This window comes from Chamaea fasciata, unplaced genomic scaffold (assembly GCF_029207755.1).
Source record: "Chamaea fasciata isolate MVZ Bird 193981 ecotype frontalis unplaced genomic scaffold, bChaFas1.0.hap1 SCAF_34, whole genome shotgun sequence".
Lineage (NCBI taxonomy): Eukaryota > Metazoa > Chordata > Aves > Passeriformes > Sylviidae > Chamaea > Chamaea fasciata.
The window spans coordinates 1,963,105-1,989,923 of NW_027094119.1; the positions used below are offsets into that span (position 1 = coordinate 1,963,105).

At 45.3% G+C, this 26,819-nt stretch overlaps 1 protein-coding gene and 1 pseudogene across 6 annotated transcripts; one reads left to right on the forward strand and one right to left on the reverse strand.

The window, feature by feature from the left end:
• Positions 1 to 695: 695 nt before the first annotated feature.
• Positions 696 to 15,925, reverse strand: LOC136303456 (tudor domain-containing protein 1-like). 6 transcript variants are annotated; one of them, XM_066207119.1, is made up of 22 exons: positions 15,408 to 15,925; positions 13,897 to 13,998; positions 13,294 to 13,412; positions 12,101 to 12,165; positions 11,760 to 11,904; positions 11,266 to 11,371; positions 10,907 to 10,946; positions 9,349 to 9,397; positions 8,545 to 8,625; positions 8,043 to 8,219; positions 7,448 to 7,555; positions 6,783 to 6,953; positions 6,281 to 6,529; positions 5,573 to 5,695; positions 4,609 to 4,719; positions 4,258 to 4,428; positions 3,095 to 3,340; positions 2,462 to 2,578; positions 2,128 to 2,238; positions 1,707 to 1,874; positions 1,115 to 1,336; positions 696 to 942 (listed from the first exon to the last, which is right to left on the reverse strand). In XM_066207119.1, exons 3-22 carry the CDS (start codon positions 13,361 to 13,363, stop codon positions 830 to 832), a joined length of 2,643 nt encoding a protein of 880 aa, XP_066063216.1. In that variant the 5' UTR covers positions 13,364 to 13,412; positions 13,897 to 13,998; positions 15,408 to 15,925; the 3' UTR covers positions 696 to 829. The 6 variants fall into 6 exon arrangements, with proteins under 6 accessions (XP_066063216.1, XP_066063218.1, XP_066063213.1 ...); XM_066207121.1 differs by lacking the exon at positions 13,294 to 13,412; XM_066207116.1 differs by lacking the exon at positions 13,897 to 13,998 and having other exon boundaries at positions 14,926 to 15,925.
• Positions 15,926 to 18,472: 2,547 nt separating this feature from the next.
• Positions 18,473 to 22,708, forward strand: LOC136303441 (forkhead box protein J1-like; annotated as a pseudogene).
• The last annotated feature ends 4,111 nt before the right edge of the window (positions 22,709 to 26,819 follow it).

Sequence of the window (26,819 nt, forward strand, 5' to 3'; positions counted from 1 at the left end):
CTCTACAATCCTCTACGATGCTGGTGATGGAGGAAAAAGTTTTTAAGTGACTGGTCCATTCCTGTCAACTCCTTCCACTTCTTAAATGTAAGGATGAGTGGCACCAGGCTGGATGTAGGCTTGGCTGATGTTACAAATGGATGCTGCACAAAGGAAAACAAAAAAGCCAAGAATGAACCATTACTTTCCAAGCTAAGAGCCCCAAAGGCAGGGTAATCTTTTTTTCAATGAAAAGGGGATTGAGTCAGAGTAGGTCTAAGGAGCAACAGTGGGACAACAGTGGCACAGCTTGCTGCAAGAGCTGCTATGTGCCCCAGGCCTGGAAATATCTCCGGTCTGAGCATCCTGATCTCTTGAAAGAGGTCCCTGGTCATATTGCAGGGCACTTGGAGCAGATGACCCTTACAGGCCCTTGCCAGCCCAGCCCAGTCTAGGATTCCTGACTGTTCTCATTTGAACAGCACCAAGAGTGGAGGTGAGGAGGAGGAGGCTCCCCTGATGCCTTGCACTTCAGTGCAGGAGGAGCCCGTCCCTGGGACACTGTTTCCCCTGCAGCCCCTTGGCATTTTACCTGCAGCAGCTCCTTGGCAGACCAGCGCCGCGCCTCGTCTCTCTGCAGGCAGCAGCTCAGGAAGTCACACAGCAAAGGGGAGAGGAGCTTGGGCTGCTGCAGCTCTGGGATCCCTTTTGTGGCTATCAGGAATCGAGCAGCTTCAGAGTGCTCTAATTACTACTGTATATAAAAAAACCCTGAGAAAAAGTGTCAGGATACATTTCATGAAACTTCCATGTTTCAGTAGCTATTACTCCTCCTACTCCCATTTTCTTCCTACACAGGGTTTCTTTTGAACTCTGGAAACATTAAAAAGAAAGTATTGCTTGGAGTGAATCTTACTTGCACTTTTAATTCCGTGCAGCAGCAGCTGGTCTCGCCTCCGTTACCTACAAAAACCAAAGTGAAGGAGCAAAATACACAGGTACATTCCTTCCCTAATTTAAGAGGTAACATGTAGCATTGTCCAGGATTTTTAGAAGAGAAAGTCATTTAGCCACCCCCTGTGCTTACACGCCCTTCAGAATAAGTAAACTGAAGTAATCAAGCTAAAGTATGTACCTTGATGTGCAGGGTGCGAGTTTTCAGCACTGCAGGACCTGACCAAACCCTCCTTTAGCAGTTTGTCAGCTACATTCACAGAACCATTGTCAAACTGTTTCTCCACTGTGACCAAGTTAACATTTCCATTAATCCCTTTCACTGTAATTGTGACATATTGCTTCAATAATAGTTTTTTCAACTTGTCAAGCACTAATGGAGACCACTCAGCTTTCTCTATTCCTGCAAAAAAAGGAAAATCAAGTTTGTTGTATAAATAATTCCTTTAAGCTCTAACTTGAATCGTACGTACATGTTTTGGAAAATATGATGCTAAATTTTCCTAATACAAATAGCTTAAATTCTAGACATGATGAACTAAAATCATGTTTTCTAAACCAGCTTTTACCATGTTTACCAATATACAATTTCAGAAGATCATCATTTTGTTTACCAGTATTAAGGAATAAACACCACCACCTGTTCTGGTGGTATAATTTATAATGTTATTATTATTATGTTATAATTATATGAAATTTATAATGTTCAAGAAAACCAGTCAGGGGTTTTTGGGGTGGGGTTTTTTTTGCTTATTTTGGGGAGGCTTTTTTACCTGCAAGTGAACATGTAATTGTCTGAAAAGGCAGCTTCAAATAGGAATCTGTGATTGGCAGCACCTTTGAAAGGGGTAAAATTTCTGTGCTGCCATAGTCTCCATACAGTACTTTCACTGCAGCTTGGGAAACTTCCTGAACAACAGCCCTGTACCAATTGCCATTGCCTGAAAAGATTGGGACAAGAATGGTCATGTCTGAAGAATCATCTTATAAACACAGTTTATCCTGAGAATAAGAAACCATAGAGTTTTCCAGAAATTTTTAAATACTGTGGTGGATATATAAAAGGCCAATTGACAAGAAGCACAGTTAAGAGATCCATAAGCACTTTCAAGTTGTTTTTCCTTTGTCTAAAGCAAAAATGAAAGCTGTGTTTTACACTGGCCAAGGAAATGGAAGGACAAACGATTGTCTCACCTGAAAACTGAGCACAACAGGCTTCACCCAGTTTTGGTAGGAAGGGCTCTTTGTTACAAGATCTACAATAGTCTTCCAGTGAAATCAGCTCCTTAAGGAGCTTCTTTTGACCTAGAGAAAAAACCCACATTCACTAACCACATCTCAGTACAATGAAGAGCATACTTAAGCCCCCCTGCTCCCACCTTTGATATAAAATATAATTTTTTTATATTTTCCTCCTGCCCAAGATACATTTCCACACGGTTCAGTTCACCACACACATTCATTTTATTAACTAGCTTGTAACAGTGACTTCTTACTGCTACTAGGAGCAATGAACACTTTTTCTTACCTTTATTTGGAGCTGGTACAGCATAGAACAAATTTGGGCTTACAACTTCTGTTACCCAGACAGACATGGTTTCATCTACAGCCAATTCAATTGACTTCCAGTGCCCAACTGAGGTTGCTAATAGAAATAGCAAGAAAATGCAGTGTTATCACTGTCCACCAAGCATACATACATTTTAAGGAAGTGTTATTTGATATTTAGAATAAGTTTTTCAATTTCAGACACAAACACATTATCTTCCCTTCAGGAAGACAAATCTAAACCAAGATAAATTATCCTAACTTTGCTGCTCATAAACTGTTGGCATATAAAAACAGCTCAAGTAAAAAACACCTCAGAAAAAATAAGATCCTGAAAAGCAAACATGAGAAAAGGTTCAGTCATAGAAAACTTCTAATTCTCTGATTCCCACAGAGTCAAACAACCTTCATTTGAGACAAACACAGCTATTTTTACCTTTCTCTTTTTGTCTGTAATGCCACCTGCAAGGCAGCTGGTGTTCAACTGTAAAAACTGACAATATAACCAAAACTATGCATTGATATTAATTGTAGTTAAAAAAGAAAATAACAGTTAAAGGCTGGAATACTGAAAATTCTTTTTAAATGTAAAAGTTAACATTCCTTTAATTACCTTTTTGGTCAACAGACTTGTCTGGGAACTTATTTTTATCATGTAGAACTTCTTTTACAACCAGATTTTCTGAAGTTAGTATCTCATTGATCGTTTTTGGACAATCTGTGGAATTGTCAGTAAGCACTACACCTGCCCCATCCTCAGAAATAGAAGTTACTGTGGCTTGAAGCTCTAAGCCTGAAGTGTACATATGAAATCTTTTTGTAGCTTCTGGATTCCATTTGCTATTTCCAGGCTTTATACCTAGGAAGTAAAATAACTGTTAAAATATCTCCCTTCATTAATATTAATTTTCCTCAGCATTATAATTTCCTTTAAAAAATTTCTTTAGAGCATACCCTGAAATATCAAGGCCACTTTTACTACCCTAGGGCAACACATTGTCCTTCATCCTGTTAACTGCTCTCCCTCCTCCTCCTTTTTTCTAAATGCCAACATTTCCTCAGGACTCCAGAGTTTCATCTTCTATATTTTATGATTCAACCAAGTAAATCCTTAGCACAAACAACACCAGTAAAACTGTTTTTGAATCAGTATAATCAGACCTTTTTATCAAAGAAGCAGACAAAACCTATGTGTTTTAAGAGTGGGTGGGTGGGGGAACTGCAAAAGACACTTGAACAAAATGAGGTTTTGAGCTTATTCCTGTTTCCACATTTTTCATTTTTAAACCAAGCAGACTACATCAGAAAGAAAGAAAAATTCTGCAGAATTTTGAATGGTGTGGAAAAGGAATTTGCAGAGCATTGAGAAACAGCCAAATACAAGTACAAATACAAGTACAGTGCCAAATGAAAGAGAACTGAAAGGCCAACTTGCTTCATTAAAACAGATTAGCTCCCTTGCCTTCAAAAATTTTGAGAAGTAAAGTTGAACAAAAGCACATTTACTCCTAGCAGGGCAACAACCAAAAACCAGAAAGCACTACAGGATGACGCAGTGCTAAACAAGCACCCTTTGACCAGTGAAGCAGTAAGTGAAATCCATGGAGATCACTCCAGAGAACTGGCAGGAGTTCAGAGAAGTGAAAGCAAACAAACAAATCCAAAACTACAGAATTACAGAGCTCTGCAGAGTATTCCCTGTCACCACCTCCTTCCCCCAAAGCAGCAAGTCTCTAAAAGCAAGAGCCCTTGTAAGAGAAAGTTCACAGGATTCACCTGAGAGCCAGCATTTAATGGCTTGAAATGGAAGTTTCAGGAACGAGGATGAGATCAGGAGGATATTATCGAGTAGTACCTCCTCAGTATTGCCATAGTCCACAAAGCTCACTCGAACACTCCCATCTGAAGTGACATCTTGCACCACCCCACGGTACCAGTTACCATCCTCTAATTTTAGAAAGGATTAAAGAAAAGATTAATAATTACTTCACAAATTTGCTAAGTTTACCAGCCTTCACTTGTTAGTAAATAAAAAAAATTCTTTGCTGTCCTCTGCCAATGTAAACTATCAGCTAATTTTTCATGCTCACCCTATAAAAACAAAAGCATTTTAAGTCTGTTACTTGCCAGAGTAGAAAGCACAGCAAAGGTCTCCAATCTCAGGCTCAAAAACATCTGGAGGTGTTTTCTGACAGTATTCAGACAACGATTTGTTAAGTGAGTTTAGAGCAAGTAACTCTGAAAAAACAAGATGAGATCAGTGAAATGAGCTGACTTAAATTTTATCAATGCTGTTCACTCTACAGTTTCCTTGTTAACTTTCAAATGCATTCCTTGACTATGTAAGCCAATGAACAAACATCCCTGACTTTTTAAGAGCTACCCCATATTTTTTGTTTGAATGCCTTTAGCTCCCTCTTCAGCCACTGAATTTTGTCACATTCCTTTTCTAGCACTTAAAAGGCCAGTGGCAATCAGAAGTCTTTATATAGGCTTCTGATAGAGAAACAAGATTCCTTTTTAACTAATCCAATAGGAAGTCACATCTCAATGGCTGCACTTTCATTATTAGATCTCTTTAAGTTTTTATAAATTACAAGAGCGTACTAGAAGAGAGCTCCAGTAAACACTGTCTTGGCACAGGGAACATTTCTCTTACTTGCTTTTATTAACAGAATCAATAAATCATGAAGGGTGGAAAAGACCTTCAAGATCATTTAGTCCAACCATTAAGTCAGCACCACCATTATCACCCCTAAGTACCATATCCAGATGCCTCTTGCACACTTCCAGAGGCAAGAACTCTACCACCTTCCTGGAAAACTTATTCCAATGCCTGGCCACTCTTTCAGTGAAATACAATTTAAGATATCCTTTGGCTAGGTTATGGTAACTCTTTCACTCTCCTCTACTGCTTATCTTCAACATTTTCAGATTTCAATACCATGATCCAATTTCTTTGTCACTCCACTTGTATTCTTAGATAAAAACTCCAGAGGAAAGCCTTCGTGCTGTAAGCTGACTTGACATAGTAGTTCATTAGAACTATAATAAATGACAAATCAGACAGAATTAAGCTGAATAAACTTACCATGGCTGATTGAAATCTTACAGTAGAATTCTCCAGGATTGTACATTGTACATACTATGACACTGAGTGTTTGGTTAAGAGTTAATTTAATCCACTTGCACATTCCTTTGTTCGTTGTGTCCTCTAGAGAGGACAGAGAAAAGCACAGAATTAAAAGAAATTAAAGTAACTTTTACAGGAAAAAAAAAATAATCCCAAATGCTTATTCCCATCCTCGAATTTCTTGTTATAAACTGTCCAACAGACTAATTACCAGTGAGAGCCTCTTTGCAGACTAAAACCAAGTAAGAAAAGCATGCCAGCTGTTTGATGCATTTCTTCATTATCAAAAAGAGCAAGCCATAGATAAGAGGGAAGAGTAACCACACAGAAAGGTAAAGACTAGCTGGCAGCAGCCTGGGCAAGAGGGACACTGGGGAACCTTGGTTCCTGCAAACTGGGTAGGGAGCATAGAAGAGGGAAACTACTGTCACCAAGGCTACTGGAAACAATCTAAGGAGGAAGAGCAAAAAAGATGACTAGAAAGACTGGTCACAGAAATTGACACTGTATATTATACTCAGGCACCTGAAAGAAGCTTATGGACTTGTGAAGGCTGGACTTGATGAGCCAGACTGAAAAGTTTACTAGACAAGAGCTTGCATTCTCTGTGCCCACTCTAGCAGGAGGTTAAATAATGCCAGTGCAGCAAGATGTGTTCATACTCACCATGGGCTTGCTCATCATCACTCCCTCTGGCTGCTGGTAGGGCCATGCTCAGTTTCTCAGCTGCCCAGCCTTCCTTGATGAGAAGGCTTGATATATTTACTGCTGGGGTACCTGATGCATCTGTAAGCTCCACCACAGATCCAGAACTCTCTTTATCCACTACTTTTACTGTCAACACTTTGTCTTTCACCAGCCTTTTCATGTAAGAAATACCTTCTGAGGTCCATGATCCCAAGGGTGGCTTTACATCTAGAAAGTCGCATAGTATGGAAAGGTTTGAGGTCAGTCCAACTCTCATCAATGTGTGGACAGGTACAACAACTGCAAGGACATTCTGAAATATTTGTCGCATCTCGTAGATATGCCATAAAAGTTAAGAATTCTGGAAATAATGCCTACCATTACCTCCATCCTTCCCCATGTTTCAATGTGAGATAACTACAGGTGTGATGGTTATGTAATACCACTTGTTGTTCCCCTGTCTAGTTTGAAACTTTCATACCTGCCAGGCTACATCTTATGGCTTGAGCTGGCAAGTCCATTAAGCTTGGAATTATAGGATGAAGTCTGGTCAGTGGAAGAGAGTCAGAATTACCATAATCCATATAGTCCACTAAAACTGTGTCTTCAGAAGCATAAGCTGTAACAGCAGCACGATACCAAAGGTTGTCTTCTAGAAAGGAAGATACAGATGTAATGTCTGAGAACACAATTTTACTTTTTTTGACAGGCCAATATAAAAATACATCCATCCCAGAACAGCTCAGGACTACCAGGTGTTGGCTAAGTAGCATTTTGAGAAGCAGTCTATCAGAGCAGCATCATTACATATAATCCCATTTGTTCTGTGCTTCTTTTGGGGACTGAAATGTCAAAGATATACTTATTTCCAACCCTGGGGAAATAGTACTTAGCAACATAAAAACCACAAATTTTCCATTCTATTCTAAATAATCTGAATCCAGTATTAAGAGTTTGCTCAATAAAGGGACATTTTAAATTTGGTACTTTACAGATATCGTTTTTAAATCACTACCAAGCATTATCCACAGCCAAAAACCAAAACCAAAAAACTCTATATGAAACATTTCTGAACATAATTACAAAATGCATCTTTTTGGTAATAAATTTAAGTGACATAACTTAGTATTTGCACTCCATTTTTACCTGTGAACTGGGCACAGCACACATTGCCAGCAGCAGGACGGAAAGATGGACTACTGGGAAATTTGTCACAGTATTCATTAAGAGATGCTTCAAGCTCAGCAAGTTGACCTGATGTTAAAACACATAGGGTTTGGAACACAGCCTGTCTTGCAATCATTATAAAATAATTAAGCTCAAAGCCTGGAAGAACATCTTGTAATCTAATGGAGATTATTTCAAATGTTTAGCATTGATCAGACTAGGGCTCCTCAATCATTAACATCCAAGAGAGAGCCCTCATGTGTGTCAGGGAACAGACAGGGAAAACCAGTGATGGATTTTTTTGGCAAAGTGACAAAGTTGATGCCAGTGCAAATTGAAAGCAAGCTAGTGGAGGCATGCCAAGAAGAAACCAAGGAAGACAGCTCTTCCAACAACAGGCAGATGATGAGGTAGGCCACTTCTTCCCAAAGGACACAATTTGCTACTGATTACCCAGAATTAAAAGGCTGCACATGGACACAGATGAAAAAATCACCTTCCTCCAGCCACTGCGTACCAAAGAGAAAAATGCCATACTAGGAATTCTACATCCCATTTCTAGCCCATCACTTACGGGCATTTTGCATCCGCTGACAAAAAAAGGTGTCAGGATTTTTAATGTGAGAAACCACACCAGAAAATTCATCTCCGATACTTAAAGAGACAAACTTGGCAACTGAATCAGCACAGTGAGAGGAGTCTTCATCCTCGGGGAATTTTTTTGCACTTCCTTTCGAATGGTTTTCTGATACTGCACATAAAAAAGAAAAAAAGGTTGCCAGTCAAAAGCTAGCTGACTTTGAAAATATAAACATACTGGAATAGTTTATTCTTTCTATTGATACTTTGGATTTTGATAGCTCCTGTCCTATTATGAAATTAATGCTCACATAATAACCACTATACAAATGTTATGTACTATATAAATATATATGAGCTAATGCCAGTAGTGACCTGAAGGCAGCTCCATTAGCCAACATTTTTTAAGTCTGAAGTGATGCTAGTGAGCAGCTAGAATATTATGCAGCCCAGAAGGACTTAAAATTCCCCAAGTTCAGTTTGATTTGCTTGCTTACCGTTTGGAGAGTCTCCTTTGGCATCACATCCTGAAGTTAAAGGAGGCTTCATTTCTAAGGGAACTTTATTTAGGCAGTCTTCTAAAATACAGATACAAGAATAAATGATTTATCATACAAAATAGCCATCAGCTAGTTTCACTCCAGAACCACCCCCTGAGCCAGATCTATATCCCTATCACAAGGTGAGCATGTTCTACTTATTTGTTCAGCACTTAGTGTTTAAAATGCAAAACAAAGGTAATTTCAGAGCAGCTCAACTACTTGAGTTCTCTGAGCACATTCACAGCTCCAAGACTGTCTGACTTCATAAAATGAGCAAAGCAGTAACAATCAACATTTACCTGCAGCCCCTAAAGACTGTGGGCTGAAAAACTGATCATAGCTTTTCAGACACAAGGATTCGTAACTTACCTCATTATTTACAATACTGAGTACGGAATGATTTAGTTGAGATGTCTTTGTAAATTCGGGTTTCTCAGCTATTACATACTCCATACCTGATGCATGAAGCCGTAGTCCTAACTTTCAATACCATTATGTTGCTTTGATTTTTTTAGTTTTCTGATGTTTGCATTTTTGTAGTGGAGTTTCTCACGTTTCATGTAAGCTTAGCAAGGTATTTCAGGCACTGACATTTTATGGAAAGGTGAAATAAAGTAGAATTGAAAAAAAAAAGTCAAGGGAGTGGTTGGGAAAGGGACAAGAGGGAGGAGGGCAAAAGAAAAAGCACTCATCTTTTACAGGTGTTGGGGAGGGCTGTTTATTGTGGTAGGATTTTTACCCACACAATCAAGCACTTACGAGAATCTGGAAGAACATCATCTACAGCAAAACTCAACCTCACTTCCTCCTGTAATATATCAACACCAGTTAGTGAATAGCGCTTTCTCATGAGCTGTGGAAAACAAAGCTGGCAATGCCTACATCACATCCTCTCCTTTTGGAACATAATGGGAAAAGAAACACTTAATGGACTGGAAATAATTATAATTGGAACAAGAGGGGATAGTAGATTATTTCCCCCTAAGTGACTAAATAATTAAGGCCTTCAGAAATATTGCCTTGCATATTAAAGCTGCTTCAAGTGGGGCTTGAAGTGCAATCAATTCAACTACCTTCTGCACTCTCTTCCAAAGAACTGGCAAATTAAGGTAAAAATAAAGAATCCCCAGAAGTTGAACTACCCTATTTAAAACAAGTACAAGTTATGTTTAATATGAAGCTGTTCAGCTGTAGCTCCTTAGAGTAAGGAAGTTCAAGAAACTCTGCAAAGATACACTGAACATCAATGAAGAACAAGACTCACACATTCTCCCGGAGACTCACACATTCACCTCCTCACACCTGTTTTACAGGACAACTCAGCTAAAATTCCTAGTTATAACACTCTCATAAATGAGAAGAAAAGAATTCCACCTGCTTTCCTGTAACCTTAACACCCCAGAGTAGATTAGAGCTGCTGCTTTATCTGCTGGCATCCATTTTTAAAAAGTCTAATTTAATGTAACGCACCTTAATATCATTCAACATGCAATCTGAGCTCTCTTCTACAGAACTTCTGAGAGCTTCAAAAGGTGAACAAGATAAAAAAGCCCCTTTCATTCTTTGAAAATAAAGTGACTGCAAATTTTTTATTCATATTGTGCAACCATTTGGTAAAAGGGCCCTCACCATCAGTTGATCAGTTTCATTAGAACCCAGTCACAAGCACACACACAACAGGAACTAACAGGATGAGCTAACAGAAGTCCCATGACATGTAGCTTCCTTTCTAAATTCCTTCAAAAAGTTAAACAGATGAATAAGCTACTTCAAAGAAGTACATGACAAAGGAGTTCTACAGGCTAGTTGGAGGTTTGCAAACTTATTCACCTTCATAGATGTGATCCCAAGAAAACACGAAGAAAAATCAAATCCTGCAGAAGAGTTCATAGGAAAACTGGAAGAAATGTTTGGCTCAAAGTAAGATCAAGAGATTTCAGCACATTACAAAGGAGAACTGTGTCATCTAGTTCCTTCCACAGCAAAGAACAACAGCTTACCTGCATCTGTTACTGTAAAATACATTAAATGTATTTCTCTAATAAATGTCCAAGGCTCTAGGTCAGCTCATGATTTTGTCACAGAAACAAGACACCAGAAGTTTTCTGAATTGGACACAATACATCTGTATTCTAAGTGCTTCTAAGAGCTCTAGAAGTAACAATTTTCTGAATGCGTCCCCCAGTAACTTTTCGTTTGAAGCACTGATCTTTCTAAAAGGAGGAACTTGTTCATTTCCCATACAGGTTAAATGAAGCACACTGTCACTCACTCACAGCAGATCCATTCAAGACATAGTCAAAATCGTATTCCATACCTTAAGACAAACTTCTGTCTTGGATTTGCTATTACTTAAACTGTAATCAAAGAAAAACATGTCAACTTGAAGAACCAAAGACTGACAAGTAGCATTAATAATACAATCTACTTGCAAACAGATAAAAGGCTGTGTTCATAGTATGTGATTTTTGCCACCCCTTATTCCTCATTCACTATAATGCAGAATTACAAATAAGGTAATATGTAATAATGACAGGCATAAGATAATGCAGTTCTAGCCTAAGAATAAGCAGGACATTTTACTGTAACAGTGCCTTCCCATGGTCATTTATGTTGTAGTGGGAAGGACGTGGTCTTTCTGTGAAGATTATTTGGCAGAATTTCCAACAAACTTACTTCTGTTTAATGGGATCACAAACTACTCTGTGTGTTGGCCAGTCTTTTTTCTGACAATCTGCAGAGCAATAGTATGTTTGCAGATACTGTGAACATCTGAACTTCCCTAGAACAAACAAAAAAGATGAGAAGTCTGAGCAAAACACATGTTGGAAGGAACAACTGTTTAAATAACTGCTTTACAAAAACAACTTCCCTGCAATTCTAAGCAAATAAAAATAGGCATTTGTATTCACATACAGCTATCAGACATTGTTGCCCCAAATGTCCCAAATTCCTTCTACTTCTTTTTTCAAGGAAAAAAACCCACCACTTTTGATAAGGAAATGCTGTCTTCTGCTTGTCAGTTCTGTTACTCCAACTATGTTCTGAACAGTCTGTACTTGTGTCTGAGAGTTAAAAATATACATCCATTTAAAGACATTCCTGAGCAAACCTGATCTAGTTTCACTGATAAATGTACAGTATGTCACAGACTACAGGACAGCACTTACCAAACAGACCACGACGACGGCAAGTGCCCCCTTTACGGGGTGGTACTAATAAACTCAAGAAACTCTTATCACAGCGAACAGAAAAGGCACCCTTGGAATATTGCCATTTCTTTGGCTTCCCATTTATCCAATTAGAATGTGACACCTGTGGAAGAAAAACTCGAAGTCATTCTTACTGGAAAGAAGCTGCCCGTTGGGGTAGAAATATTCTAATACACAAAAATATGACAACAAAAGGAGACAAAACTTCTAAGTTCTAGAAGGAGAAATACATGCTGGTAATTCCTTCTATCTAGAAATGCTCAGAACACTTGGGGCAACTATAAAGTGAAATAACTCACAGTATTTTCTTTATCAGATGCAGCTATGCAGTTCTCTCTACCAGTTCTGTCTTCCATAGAACTTCCTAGAAGCAGAAGTATTTGCAAAAGGGATCTGATTAACAACGCTAACACATGCCTATGTTAAGGAATATTTGCAGGAAGAAACAAGGCTCTTGGCTACTCCTACTATTCTGCCAGCCCATTTGAGTGAATGGAGATGCCTGGACCATGACACACTCTGGAAGTCACTTGTTTTCATTCTGATACCACATTTGTTCAGTAATGCAATCAGTGGTATTACTAAAACAACAGTTTCACCTTTTGTGCTTATCACTCAAGACTGAGAAACAAAACACTCTGAAAGCAGAGATTCTGACTTTCCAGTGAGTGCCTTATAAACCCTCTGACTTTTTCTTTACCAAACAATTTTTAGGAGACATTCAGCTAAGCCTGCATATCAGTATAGTAGGAACTCTCTTTATAAGTGGGCAACTCATCCAGCTACAAAGAATTTGTTTCTGTTCTAGGCTACACATGCCATTCACATCTTGTCCCAGCCTGGCAGGCCTGTCGAAGGTCTCCACTGAGACAGCACAAAGCTTACGTGGCCTTTTTTTTCCCCACCTGGAAGCAAGTTAATCCTGTAAACTCTGCCTGAACTATAACTCTTGCCTGACATGAAATCAAACTCCATGAGCTCTCCAGACCTAAGGTGTTTTTACATAAAGCTAGTTCAGATCTCCCAAAGTGAAGCCTTCCCCTCTCCCCAGCTTGGAGTAAGAGACCATGGATCAGACAGTACTGAGGCACTTAAGAAGCAAGAAACATTGCTGAAGGAACTCCAACTCCCACATATCAGTCCAAATTCCCTAACACTTCAATTATCCTGGTGGGTTTTTTTAGTTTCTGAGACATTTCAGCAGGCAGAAGTTTGGATAATTAGTAGCTGTATTTATAAGCTATACTCATACTAATGATGTGCATCAATAATAAAGCATATACACAATCACAGAAGAATAAAATCAAGATACCTCTGTCAAGCTTAGGACAAAGTCTCTCGTTATTGCACTTGTGCTGCTGTTAAAACTTTCTGTACTGTTTCTACATTTGCCAAAAACACCCTCTACTGTTTGCTTACAAAATATTGGATTTTGTTAGATATTTCAGAAACTCAGCCTCAAAACTAAAAGTTTTCAACAGTAAGTTTGTACCTGTGACCCTGCTGCTTAAATCTGCATCTGCAACTTCATTATGTTGAAGATTAAGTGGTTCTGCCATCATGTAAAGGTTACCATTAGAGTATAACCAAAGGTGGCTGTCAGCCAGGTAACTGCAAAAGCATGGATTTAAAGATTAATTCAGGTAGGCACACAAATGAAAGCATTTTTGGGTCATATTCTGAAGATATATTTAAGCATTCACTTTGGAAGGCTAATTCTCTACCATCTATTTCTTCTATTTGCACAGCAAAACACTTTCTGCATTAAAGAACTCAACAATGAATACTGCAGATTGATGAAAATTCCTTTAGGAGAGGATCACACCGACAAACGGGAGTGACCATCAACACCTGCAGGTGAAGCTCACTGTGTTACTGGAGGAGACACCTCGCTGTGCTTCTGTTAAAGAAGTTTTTAGTAACGAAAAGCACAGGCTGCACTCCTGGGCTCCTCAAGCCCGGGAGCCTGAGGGGAGGCACTGCCCGAGGGGAAGCAGTGCCCTGGGCTCTGCTGAAAGGTGTCTTCAGCACCTGCCTTCCAAATGCTAAGACGCAATATAATTGTTTTAAGTGAAAAGTATAGGAGAAAACAAACCAAAACGAAGCTGCTAATAAAGCAGAGTAGTCTTCGAAGCGACGCTGCGAACCAACTCCACCAGTAACGCGCTTTCAACAACGGCAACTAATTAAACAGGTGCTATTAAAATTAAGTCATTTTGAATAACTCAGAATAAAATTAGACAGCCCCGTCCCACGGCCTCCAGCCAAGCTCGCAGCCACCGCGCCACCTCCGGTCCTCTCTCCCTTCAGCAAAGCGCACACCCCGGGCCGGCCCCGGCTCCTTTCCCGGGGGAAAGCGAAGAGACCACCGCCCGCCCCTCTCTCCCCGCAGAGCAGCGCTCACCCCGGGCCGGCCCCTGCCCCTGTATCCCCGCAGAGCAGCGCTCACCCCGGGCCGGCCCCTGCCCCTGTATCCCCGCAGAGCAGCGCTCACCCCGGGCCGGCCCCTGCCCCTGTATCCCCGCAGAGCAGCGCTCACCCCGGGCCGGCCCCTGCCCCTGTATCCCCGCAGAGCAGCGCTCACCCCGGGCCGGCCCCTGCCCCTGTATCCCCGCAGAGCAGCGCTCACCCCGGGCCGGCCCCTGCCCCTGTATCCCCGCAGAGCAGCGCTCACCCCGGGCCGGCCCCTGCCCCTGTATCCCCGCAGAGCAGCGCTCACCCCGGGCCGGCCCCTGCCCCTGTATCCCCGCAGAGCAGCGCTCACCCCGGGCCGGCCCCTGCCCCTGTATCCCCGCAGAGCAGCGCTCACCCCGGGCCGGCCCCTGCCCCTGTATCCCCGCAGAGCAGCGCTCACCCCGGGCCGGCCCCTGCCCCTGTATCCCCGCAGAGCAGCGCTCACCCCGGGCCGGCCCCTGCCCCTGTATCCCCGCAGAGCAGCGCTCACCCCGGGCCGGCCCCTGCCCCTGTATCCCCGCAGAGCAGCGCTCACCCCGGGCCGGCCCCTGCCCCTGTATCCCCGCAGAGCAGCGCTCACCCCGGGCCGGCCCCTGCCCCTGTATCCCCGCAGAGCAGCGCTCACCCCGGGCCGGCCCCTGCCCCTGTATCCCCGCAGAGCAGCGCTCACCCCGGTCTCCTCCCCGCCGTCCGCGCCGCCCCACGCGGGCAGCAGGGCCGGCCGCTCACTCGAGGCGCACGGGCGGGAAGAGAGGAAGCAGCCGCCCCCGGAGGCCAGGCCCGTCTCCAGCCGGGGCCGGCGGGTCCGGGCCGCCCATCCCGCCCCGCCCAGGCGGGACCCCGACCCTCAGGGGCGGAGCGGGGCGTGTGCTGCCCGGCCGCTCGCTGCGCCGCCATCGCGGCCCGGGAGGAGGGAGGAAGGTCGGAGGGGTCTTCTACTAATCCAGGTTACTTCAAGCTCCGTTCGGCCTGGCCTTGAGCCCTTCCAGGAATGGGGCATCCACAACTTCTCTAGGCAACCTGTGCCAGCACTTCGCAAAGGGTTTCTTCCCAATATCTAATCTAAACCCGTCCTCTCTCAGTTTGAAGCCATTTTCCCGAGTCCGATCGCAACGTGCCCTTGTAAAAAGTCCCTCTTCAACTCTCTTGTACCTTTAGGTACTGGAAGGTGCTCTGAGGTCTCCCCAGAGACTTCTCCAGGATGAACAACTCCAGTTCCCAGCCTGACCCTATAGCTGAGGCGCTCCAGGCCTCTGAGCATTCTTGTGGGCATAATTACCCACAGCTGAACCAGTAACACAAGTTTATTTCATACAAGTTCAGGAAATGGCTGTGGGAGCTATGCAAAAAGCTGAGATTTGATACATAAAATTGATGCATTTGTATTTTAAAGTATTTGAATTTTGCCCTGCAGCCGAGAACGTACATCACTTCATCTCCCATTTCCAACCTATTCTCATTTTCCTTTGTCCTTTTTTCCTCTTTCTCTTCTGTACAAGGTGTTTTTCCCTTTTCTTCAACTTTTGTTTCCCACCTCCATGTCTCTATCTTCATGGGAAAATACACTTCATCCTCAAGACTGCTGCAGGTTTATGCTGCTAGTCAGACGTGATCTCAGGTGTTCCCAATGCCGTGCAATTAAGCTTTCACCAAAAACTAAATTAATCTGATCTATTTTACTGCCTAAATTGTTGTACTTATTATTGAAGTGCAGAAAATCACTGATGGATTTTATTGTTACATGTTCTGTACAGCAGGGAATAATTATCTCTGTTCACAGAGAAGTAGCTGAAGCACGGCTATTTTGCCTTAAGTCATTTGGCATCTGGCTGTGACAGTGTTTCAGTCTAAATCATCTGTATTTAAGTCTAGGATCCTGTCTGCTAAACTAAGCATTCTCAAAAGTGAAAAACACATCTGAGGACTGCTGAGTTTTCTCTCAGTGCTTTAGATACCACCTACTAAAGTCAGAAGAAAGGCTTCTCCTGGCTTACATGAACCTCCAGCCCCTAGCTCTAGCCTGAGCAGAAGCTGGGTGGATCAGAGGCTGCTCTTACAATGAGAAGGAAAATTAGGTGGGATTTGGTGGGATGTGGTGGGATTTCAAGAAATCCACTTGCCAAAGCACTCAGCATTGCATATCAGAGTAGGCACACTTGTTATGTGGGAGATTGCGAGGAGACAGGGCAATCATGATCATACCGCCTTCATCATCTCCCTGCCCCTTGTCCCTCTGTCCCTAAGATTAGCCCAGTAATCTTCATGCCTAGGAAGAACTAAGAAATAAGGCACTAAGAAGTACTTCTCTGTCATTCAAACCTCTTTAAAAAAAATAAATTCAAAAAATTTAGGCTTTCTTGTAGCTTAAAACAGCACCCTGTCCAGCTGAATCTTAAAATTGCCCAGTGCTGGGGAATCCACCACTTTCTTGGGGAGATTTTTCCAATGGCTGATTTTTCCTATTGCGAAGCATTTTACTCCTGTGTCTAACTGGAATCTCCCCAGAAGTGATTTGAATCCATTATCCTTTGTCTTTTCCATGGGAGTCCATATAAAAAAAGGATTTTCCACCTTCTCTGTAGCCACCCTTTAAATACTGGGATGTGGTGCTAAAGCTTTCCCTGAGCCTTCTCTTCTGACAGCTGAGCAAGAACATTTCTCTCAGCTGTTCTTTCTATGTCAAGCTTCTCAAACCTTGATGTTCTTATTTTTGGCTCCTTTTGGGCCAAATTTTGGACATTTTTGACATTTTTGATCTTTTTTATCATTTTGGGTGGTTTTGGCTCCTTTTGGGTCAATTTTGGACAATTTTGACTCATTTTTGAATATTTTTGGGTCATTTTTCGGCCATTTTGGGTCAATTTTGGGTCAATTTTGAACGACTTTGTGTCTTTTCATCATTTTTGGTACATTTTGGTTCATTTTGGGTCAATTTTGACGATTTCTGTGACTTTTTCTCTCCCCTCCCCTCCTGCCGCAGAGGAGGCGCCGGAGCTGGAGCTGCCCCTCCCCCCATGTGAGGAAATGGGGGGAAATCCCTCGGATTTGGGTAAAAAATGGGGAAATTGGAGAAATTTGGGTGGAAATTTGGGAAATTTCGGGGGGACATGGGAAATTTTAGAGGATTTGGGGAAATTTGGGGAAAAATTGGAGTCAAAAATGGGGAAATTTGGAGAAATTTTGGGGGAAAATTGTAAATTTTGGAAAATTTGGGCCAAAACCTGGGAAATTTCTGAAAAATACTGGAAATTTTGGTGGAAATTTGGGAAATTTGGGGGGAAATGGGAAGTTTTAGAGGATTTTGGGAGCTTTTGGGAAATTTTGGTGGAAATTTGGGAAACTCGGGTCAAAAATGGAGAAATTTGGAAAGGGTTTTTTTGGAAAATAGGGAATTCTGGGAAATTTGGGTCAAAACTGGTGAAATTTGGGAAAAATTTCAGAAAATTTGGGAAAATTTGGGTCCAAAATTGAGAAAATTTAGGGAAAAATTTGGGGAAAAATCAGGTATTTGGGGGGAAAATTTGGGGAATTTTGGGATAATTTGGGGGAATTTTGGTGGTTTTAGGTAATTTAGGGAAATTTTAGGGAAAATTGGGGATTTTTGGGGAAATTTGGAAGATTTGGGGGAATTTTAATAGATTTGGGGAGATTATTTGAGGAATTTTTGGGAATTGGGACATTTTGGGGAAATTTTGAAGATTTTTGGGAAAATTTTGGGAATTTTGGGGAAATTTTGGAACAATTTTGAGGGATTTTGGAAAGTTTTCAGGAAAATCGGGAATTTCCGGGGAAATTTGGAGGATTTGGGGGAAATTTTGGAGAATTTTTATGGATTTTGGGAGATTTTTGGGAATTTGGTGAAATTTGGTGATTTGGGCTTTTTTCGGGGATTTTGGGGGAAAATTTTGGGGGATTTCAGGAAAATCAGGAAAATGTCTGGAAATTTGAGGGATTTTGAGAAAATTTGGGGGAAATTTTGGGATTTTTTGGGAATTTTTCGCTAATTCTGCCTCTCCCCCTCCTCAGAGCTTTTGCTGGAGCCGCTGGAGGAGGAGCCCACGTTGAGGCGGGGTCTAAAATGGAAGTGAGAGGAGCCAGAGCCCCAAACGAGACTCGGGGGCGAGGCCAAGACCAACGATGGGGCGAAATTCCCAAAGAAATCGTAAAAATACTGAGAAATTCTGGAGAGAATGTATAAAACGGTGAAAAAAACCAACATGGCGGCCAACAGTGGGTGGGGCTTAAACCGGAAGAGGGCGCGGCCTAAGCAGAACTTGAGTCGGGGCGGGACCAAAAACCAAAAATGGGGAGAAATTCCACAAAAAAATTTTGGGAAACTTTAAAGGAAAACTGAGATAGAGAAAGAAAAAACCCAAATGGCGGCCGGGTGGGCGGGGCTTAAACCAGAAGTGTGTGCGTGTAAACAGAAATGGGTGGGGCTTCGAACCGGAAGTGGGCGGAGAAATCCGGATGTTGAGATTCTGGCAATTTTAATTGTCCCTAATGAGTGGGAGGAGCTTCAACAGGAATTTGGCGGCGTGAAATCCGGACGTGGGCGTGGTTTAAAAAGGACATGACACCGTTTAAACACAAAATGAGCTCAGGGTGAGAATGTCAAGAAGGGGGCATGTCCTGATGATGTCACGACTTCTCTCCCTCATTACCATCCCGCCCCTTCCGGCCCCGCCCCCCGAGGTCGTCCCGGAAGTTCCAGAGCCACCGACGCTCGATCTCAAGAGGTGAAATCCTGAAATTTTGAGGGCGAGATTTGGGAATTTGGGGAAATTTGTGGGATTTTTGGGGATTGTTCCAAGTTTCTTGGGATTTGGGGGAGAATTTTGGGATTTTTTGGAGATCTTTTGGGGGGGGCGGTGAAAATTTGTTGGAATTTTGTCAAAATTGTTTTAAAATTTGTCCAAAATTCATCAAAATTTTGGGAAAAAATCGGGAAAATTTGGGGGGAAAATTGTGAAGAAAAAAATTTGTAGAAATTTGGTAAAAAAATTGAATCAAAATTCTTCAAAAATTCATCCCAAAACCATCAAAACTCTGGGAAAACTCGGGGAAAAATTCGGGAATTTTTTCCTGATTTTCCAGGAATATTTTAGGGAATGTTTTGTTAAACTTTTTCGGGATGATTTTGGTCAAGTTCAGTTCTGGTGTTTTTGGAGAAATTTTTCGCGATTTTTTGAGTCAGAACTTTGGATCAATTTTTAACAAATTTTTAAAAACAAATTATTGAAATTTAATGAAATTTGAATTAAATTTTTCCCAAATTTTGGCCAAAATTCCTCCAAACTTTGCCTGATTTTCCTGATTTTTTTAATTACAATGTTTTAATTTTGGGGGGAATTTTTTGGGAACTTTCGCAGTTTTTCGGGGAATTTTGGGAATTTTTCCCCAAATTTCTCCTCCTCCCCCTCCCAGGCTGCACCTTGACCACGCCCAGCCCCCGGAAGGGGCGGAGCTTGGCGCCATCCTCAGCCGGATTGGCCACGCCCCCTGGTGGCCGAGCTTGGGTGGGCTTTGGCCACGCCCCTTTCTCCTAAACCACGCCCACTTCCCCTTCAACCATGCTTTAAGCCCCACCTCTTCATTTCCCTCCACATTATCCCCCACCCACTTTACTCCACGCCCACTTGTCATTCAAGCCCCGCCCACTGAAGCCCCGCCCACTTTCCTCAACCCGATTTTACGCCCACTCCCGTTTGGCCACACCCATTTAAGCCCCACCCCTTTACCTTTAAGCCTCGCCTATTTCCACTTTAAGCCCCGCTCACACAAGCCCCGCCCACTTTCATTATCCCTGCTATAACCCCACCCCTTTAAGCTCCTCCCACTTCACTTCCCACTTACATTCTGCCCACTGAAGCCCCGCCCCCTTTCCCCCAGACCTCGGTGCCGCTCATTGGCTGCAAGTGGAGCAGCCCCGCCCCTACGGCCCAATCAGCATCAAGCTCCCCCCACGGCACCAATAAACCACGCCCACATGGCCGGAAATGGAGTTGTGAAGCTCGGGGGGCTGCCCTCGAGGGGCTGCGGGAAGCGGCGGGGGCTGGGCTCAGCCCCGCACGGCGCCAGAGGAGCCCGTTCAGCAGCCGGGCGGGGAAATGCCCGTTGGTGGCAGCGTCCCCCTCGAGCCCAAGGCTCGGCAGCGCTGCCGTTGCCCCAGAGCCGCTCCAGCCCGCACAGCGGCAGCTGCTGCGCTCCGGCCGCGCTCTGGCTCTCTCTGTTTCTCGGTCTCCTGGCCCAAAAGCAGCGCCGGCATCCCAGCTTTGCAAGGCCGGAGCCAAGGCCGCGTCCCCCGCACGGCATTTCCCCAAGGCTGAAGCCGCCGGGTCGCTCCGAGGGACGCCGCGCTTAGGGTGGATCCCTGCTCCGGGTTAGTTTGGGGGACCGGGGGCAGGGGGAATGGCGAACAGCAGCAGAGCGAAGGGAGCGGGGATGGGATAGGATGGGGCGGGAGGGGATGGACGAGTGGTTTAGGGTCCGTAGGGTGGAGGTGTCGGACTCTGAGGTGCCGTCCTGACCCGTGGCAGGTGTGAGAAACCGCCTTGCTTGGTGGGAGGGCAGGACTGGATTCGTGTTGTTTGAGGGCGGGGAGGGGATGTTGATTTTCTTTCGTTCTTTCTGCGGCCAAAACCTCGCCGGGCACTGGGTGGGGTTGGCTTTGGGGGGCCCGGGGACGCGAGGCTTCGAGGGAATTTCCCCGAGGCTCGAGGCTGCTAAAGCCCCTCCCAGGGCAGACGTTGCGGCTCCCGCGCCCAGCGCCCCGGGGACGCGTGTCACCCAGCGGCACCGGGGACACCCGGCGCTGTCCGGGTGCTGCTTCTCGCTGAACCTCAACCCTCTGCCTCTTCTCCCTGCAGCATCTGCCCCGTGCATTTTCTGCCTCCACGTGAGCCCTGCCCGGCGCCGAGGCCATGGCGAGCCCCAGCCCCGTGCTCGAGGCTCAGGAGCAATCCAACTCCAGCCAGGAGCAGCAGCAGCAGCAGCGCCGCGAGGAGCCCAACATGCTGTGGCTGGTCAATCTCACGGGCGCCGACCTCGGCCTGCCTCCCATCTCCGAGGATCCCAATGATCGCTGCAGCATCTGGGAGAACCTGGTGAGCCTGGTGGACTTCCAGAGCCCGGGTTTTCCCCTGACCTCCGAGGAGCTCTGCGACTTCCTCGACATTCCCAGCACGGCCGCGTCCTCCTCCTCCGCCTCCAGCGCAGGCGAGGTGACTGCGTCCCTGCCCCAGACCGTGCCCAGGTCCCCTCCGCCCGCCGAGGACGTCGACTACAAAACCAACCCGCACGTCAGGCCGCCCTATTCCTACGCCACCCTCATCTGCACGGCCATGGAAGCCAGCGGGAAGCCCAAGCTCACCCTGGCCGCCATCTGCAAGTGGATCCGCGACAACTTCAGCTACTTCTGCCGCGCTCATCCCAGCTGGCAGGTAGGAGCCGTTGGCAGGACTTCAACCCTGGGGTTTGTTCTCTTTTGCATCTAGAGCGCCATCCGGAACAACCTGTGCGTCAACAAGCGCTTCGTCAAAGTTCCCTGGGACAAGGGGGAGTCGGGCAGAGGCGCCTATTGGAAGTTTCACCCTCAATACGCCACGTGGCCCAAGAGCAGCAGCTCCGAGGGCCGCGGGGCGTTTCCAGAGCAAATCCAGCCAGCCTCCAGCAAGCGAGCCCAGCCAGCAGCTCAGCGTGCGCCCAGCCCGGCCCATGGCAGCCTCGAGGTGGGCGCGGAGCTGCAGCAGCCGCTCCAAGAGTTCGAGGAGTTTGGGAGCAACCTCTACAGCGATCCTGTGGGGAACGAGGAGGGGCAGCAGGTCCCGCAGCAGCTCCCGCAGCAGGTCCCAGAGCAGTTTCCAGAACAGTTCCCAGAACAGGTCCCAGAGCAGTTCCCAGAACAGTTCCTGGAGCAGTTCCCAGAGCAGGTCCCGGAGCAGTTCCCAGAGCAGGTCCCGGAGCAGTTCCCAGAACAGTTCCCGGAGCAGTTCCCAGAGCCCTGCCCCACAGCCCTGGTGGCCGAGGCTTCTTGCCTGCCCAGCGATGCCCCGGGCGACCCCGAGGAGCCGCACGAGCTGACCGCACTGATGGGCAGCATTGACTGGGAGGCTCTGCTCAGCCCCTCCCTGGAGCAAGATTTCCTCGCTCTCGACAACCTGGAGCTGCCACCTTCCACCCTGGCTGAAGTGTTGCCCCTGTGCCCGGCAGGGGAGCAAGAGCAGCAGCAAATCCCCGCCGAGCCCGGCCTCACCACGCCGGGCTTGGATGAAAACCTGACAGCCGCGGCTTTCCTGGAGGTTGCCTGGAACGAGGAGACACCGGAGAATCTCCTCCCCAGCTGCAGCCTCCTGGAGCAAGGGGCTGAAAACATCCAGGCCTCGCTGCCCAACACGGATGTCATGGACTTTGTGGACGACCCCTTTAAATCTCTCGTAGAGATGGGCAATTAGACTACATTAGATAGGATAGGATAGGATAGGATAGGATAGGATAGGATAGGATAAGATAAGATAAGATAAGATAAGATAAGATAAGATAAGATAAGATGCTGCTTCGCCTCCTGGGTGGGACCCGGGGGCGTGGGGGGCAGACAGGACCTGAACAGGATGGGGGGACACGGGCAGTGCCCCCCTGTCCCCGCTGTGCCTCCCCCGTCCCCGCTGTACCCAGCCCCCCAGTGCCCCCCCCCCATACCTCCCAGCGCCCCCTGCCCCCCCCAGGCCCCTCCTGACCCCCTGAATGCCCCCCTGCTCTGCCCCCCTCACCTCCCCGGCGCCCCCCTGCCCTGTCCCCCACCCCTCCCAGCTCGGCCCCCCCAAATCCCGCCCGCCCCCGCGTTCTCCGCTGCCCTGGCGAGCGGGGGGGGGGGATGGGGGGAGTGAGGTTTGAGGTGAGGGGGGGTCTGGGGTGCAGGGATGGGGACACGGGGGTCAGGGAGTGTCCGGGGGGGGTCACCACTCACCCCAGAGTCCTGCCGGGGGGAAGGGGGCGCTCCGTCCGGCACCTGGGGAGAGGAAAAGGGGGAGGATTCCAGGGAGGGAAGAGCAGGGCAGGCAGGATGCAGGCTGGGGGGAGAGGCCAAGGAAAGCCCCCCGGGGTGGGGAGGCACAATTTAACCCAGAGTTTTTGGTGTTTGGTCCCAAAGGGATCAGGGGATGGCTGAGGTTGGAAAAGGCTGTGGTCACCCCTGGCCACGTCCCCAAGTGCCACATCCACACAGCTGTGAAACCCCCCCAGGGATGGGGAGTCCCCCTGCTCTGGGCAGCCTGGGCCAAGACTGCCTTTTCCAGGAGGAATTTTCCCTCAGATCCAACCTAAACCTCCTCTGGGAGCCTTTCTGCCTCACCATGTCACCCGAGAGCAGAGCCTGACCCTCACCTGGCTGCCCCTCCTGTCAGGGAGCTGTAGAGACCACGGAGGTCCCTCCTGAGCCCCTTCACATCCCTCAGCCTCTCCCGGTGCTCCAGCTCCATTCCTGAAACATTCATTTTGAAGAATTAAAGATTTTAGTTGAACCAGATATTGCTGAAGTAAGACAGATAGACTTCCCTTTTGATAAGCAGAAGCCGGATTTAAGGAACTGATAAATCATGGGGCCTGTCAACTTATGTTTGTGTATTCTGACTAATCAATAGGCTTCAAGAAGGACAATGAATTCATAAATCAAATACTCCTGGGAAAACAGGATTCAGTTGTCACGCAACACTAAAAGGTTAAAAAGTCAAAGCAAAGAAGACTCACTTACTTCATCATTTTGAGACCCCGCCCCATAAAAAAGACCACTGACCCATTTCAAATAACAAACCACGCACGCTTAATAGCTTTTGGCTAATTACCATACGAAGCGGGGAATGGGATGTACTAAAGTCATGAATATGCATTTGTGTTTTGGGTATTCAATACTTCTGTAGATAAAAAGACCCTGTGATCTTCTGTGAGCGCGCGTGTGTTTGGGAGCTATCCCGCAGGCTGCCCGGCATCGTAATTAAACATACACTTTCTAACTTTAAACTCTTAGAGAGTCTTTTGTCCGTCATAGTTGGATATCGGCATTAGGGCGATATTCATATTTTTTTAATAATTCATTATGGCGAGCCAGGCAGGAGCCTGCTCTCTCTCGCTGAGGGGGCCATCGGGGTCTAGGACCCTTTTGGGCGCCCCCCAGGATTTTCTGGGTAGAAGGCTCCTGCGACCCCCTGACGCCCCCGGAGACAGACCAGAGCCTGCTGGAACTACGGACAAAAAGGTATGTTTAAAAAATAAAGTAAAGAACAAATACTGAAGACAGGTACCTTTGAATAGAGGCAGCTTGTAAGTCATAAGAGACGTCTTATGCAAAGCAGAGGCCTGAATGAGTTTTGGAAAAACTCCACGGAGTATCGTAGATGGTTGTTTTGTTTCCAGGTAAAGAACCTGGCAGTTGGTGGCTGCATCCCGAGTGGCGGGGCAGCAACGGCGGCAGCAGAGCCACTGGTCTAGGGTCTTGTTGGTTCTAAAGCAGTACTAGCTCCGGTTTCGGCTTGTAGTTTAAAGGTGCACCTTGGTAATGCATAATCTGAGGGGCTAGCCTGAGTTTTGAGATGCAAAGGGTCCCGTTTTGAGTCGTGGGCCCGCGCACCGGATGTGTGTGTGTGTATTGCGGGCAGATCTGTGTCTGCTTGGCGATCCCGAGGTTTTGTGATCGTGAATCAATTTTGTACCGTTTGTGCTGCGGTTTGTGAAAGCTTGTAGAGCAGTCGTTTCTGTTTGTGTAATTTTGGAATCTGCTACTAATCTCTAACCTCTGTGTTTTTGGAAATTCTGCAACATGGAAGAGATTTTAAAACCCCCGCTCATTGGCGGAGAGATACCTCTGTCTGAGAAGGAGAAGGGATTTGGGAAGGCTGTGGCGTCTCACGGGAAGGCTGTGTGCTAGTTTTGATCGTTTAACTGATAGTGTGACTTCAATTAGTTTGTTGTTCAGTAGAAAAGCCCCGTGAGTGAATAAACTGTTTGTAGAGAAAAAAAAAAAAAAAAAAAAAAAAAGGAAAAAAAAAGGAACAAAACAGGCAAGGAGGTTTTTTTCCCTCTCTTTCTATCTATGCCTGACATAGCTGGTGATCAAGGGTACTTAGTGTCACCTTGGTAGTCAGACAACAGGCTGAACTCACAGCCTAAGGCTATGTTTCCCAGCTCTTTGTAAAACGCCGAGGGATTTTTGGCAAGTGGAAGTTTGCAATTGCCAGAGTGTGTGATAATATCTTCAAAGTGCTGTAGTCCTCGGCTGCAACTGCAGAAGAGCGAAGGGGGAGTGTGGGATCGAGCCCCGCCCCCCCTTTCCTGCAGGAGGGTCTGTGCTGTGTCCCGGCCGAAGTCTGTAGGATTTTAAGAATGTATTCAGAGTCATAGAGGATCTCCCCCCCACCTTGGCTGCTTCCTTTGCGAGCCTAAAACTGTGCCTGACTGATTGGAAAAGTTTTCGTTTGTCTGTTTTTGCTTTTTGTTTGTTTGCTTTAATAAAAAGACGTTTATCCTTTTCTTAACCATAAGTTCTTGTCTCAACAGGTAATGCTTCGAGCCTTAGTTTGAAAACATCTGTTTTGCTTTTTATGCCTCGAGCCTTGTTTTGATTTTTCTTTTTTTGCTTTTTAACCATAATTCTTTCCTCAACAGCTGAAAGTACAGCTAACTTTTTCCTTTTTAAAGTCAACAAACTGGTTTTTGTTTCGTTTTGTTGTTTTTTCTCTCTTGTGTTGATTTTGATATATGCCCAGGAATAGGAGGCACAAGAATTGGGAAGCTGGTTCAAAAGAGTTCCCCTGCCCAAGGAGGGGCTGCTACTGTAAGCAGTGGACTGTGCTTCGTGGTGCAGTCTGTCAAGGCTCGTGGGTCCGATAAGGGTACAAGTGGCTAGTACCTAAGAGTGGAACCATAAGCCCGCGCAGCAGTAAAATATTTGAGTTGCTGGAAAACGAAATTTCAAAGATCTTAAAGAAACCAGTACAAATTCCTAAAGTTGAGTGTGGCCAGCATATTTTTGTACCAGAATAATACCAAGTGAAACTTAAGAATTAGAATAAGATCAAAAAGCATTAAAAAAAAAAAAAAAGAGAATTCTTAATAGACACAGGGGCAACATTTTCAGTGCTGAATAAGGCCCTAATACCTGTAAACAACGACTATGTTATGGTAAAAGGAGCAACTGGCCAATCTGAAAAAGCTTATTTTTTTTGCAAACCATTGAAGTATAAATTGAAAAACAATAAAGAATTCATTGATTTTCATATATGCCTAAAGCTCCATCTGCACTTTTGGGCAGAGATGTGCTAGAGTAGCTGGAGACAAAAATAGTATTTAAGAATTGGAAAATTATTTTGGAGGTAAAAGATCAACAATATGTAGAACTGTTAAGCTTAATGATGATAACCAAAGAAATTGAAGTTGCCAATGAAGAAGAGAATTTCAAAAAAATAATAAATCAAGTGTTTCCTGGGGTGTGGGCTTCTGACATACCAAGCAGGGCAAAGAATGCACTATCCGTATAGGTCAAACATAAAGAAAGAAGGCAGCCAGTAAAAGTTA

Bases quoted from the DNA above. Each gene is read 5' to 3' on its own strand.
- LOC136303456 (XM_066207116.1), bottom strand. From the start codon at position 15,152: ATGGCGGCGCAGCGAGCGGCCGGGCAGCACACGCCCCGCTCCGCCCCT. The intron at 8,220-8,544 runs GTAAGCAAGCAA...TTTTATGTGCAG, and splicing joins CAAAGGAGACTCTCCAAACG to TATCAGAAAACCATTCGAAA. The intron at 1,875-2,127 runs GTGAGACAATCG...CAATCTTTTCAG, and splicing joins CTGTTGTGCTCAGTTTTCAG to GCAATGGCAATTGGTACAGG.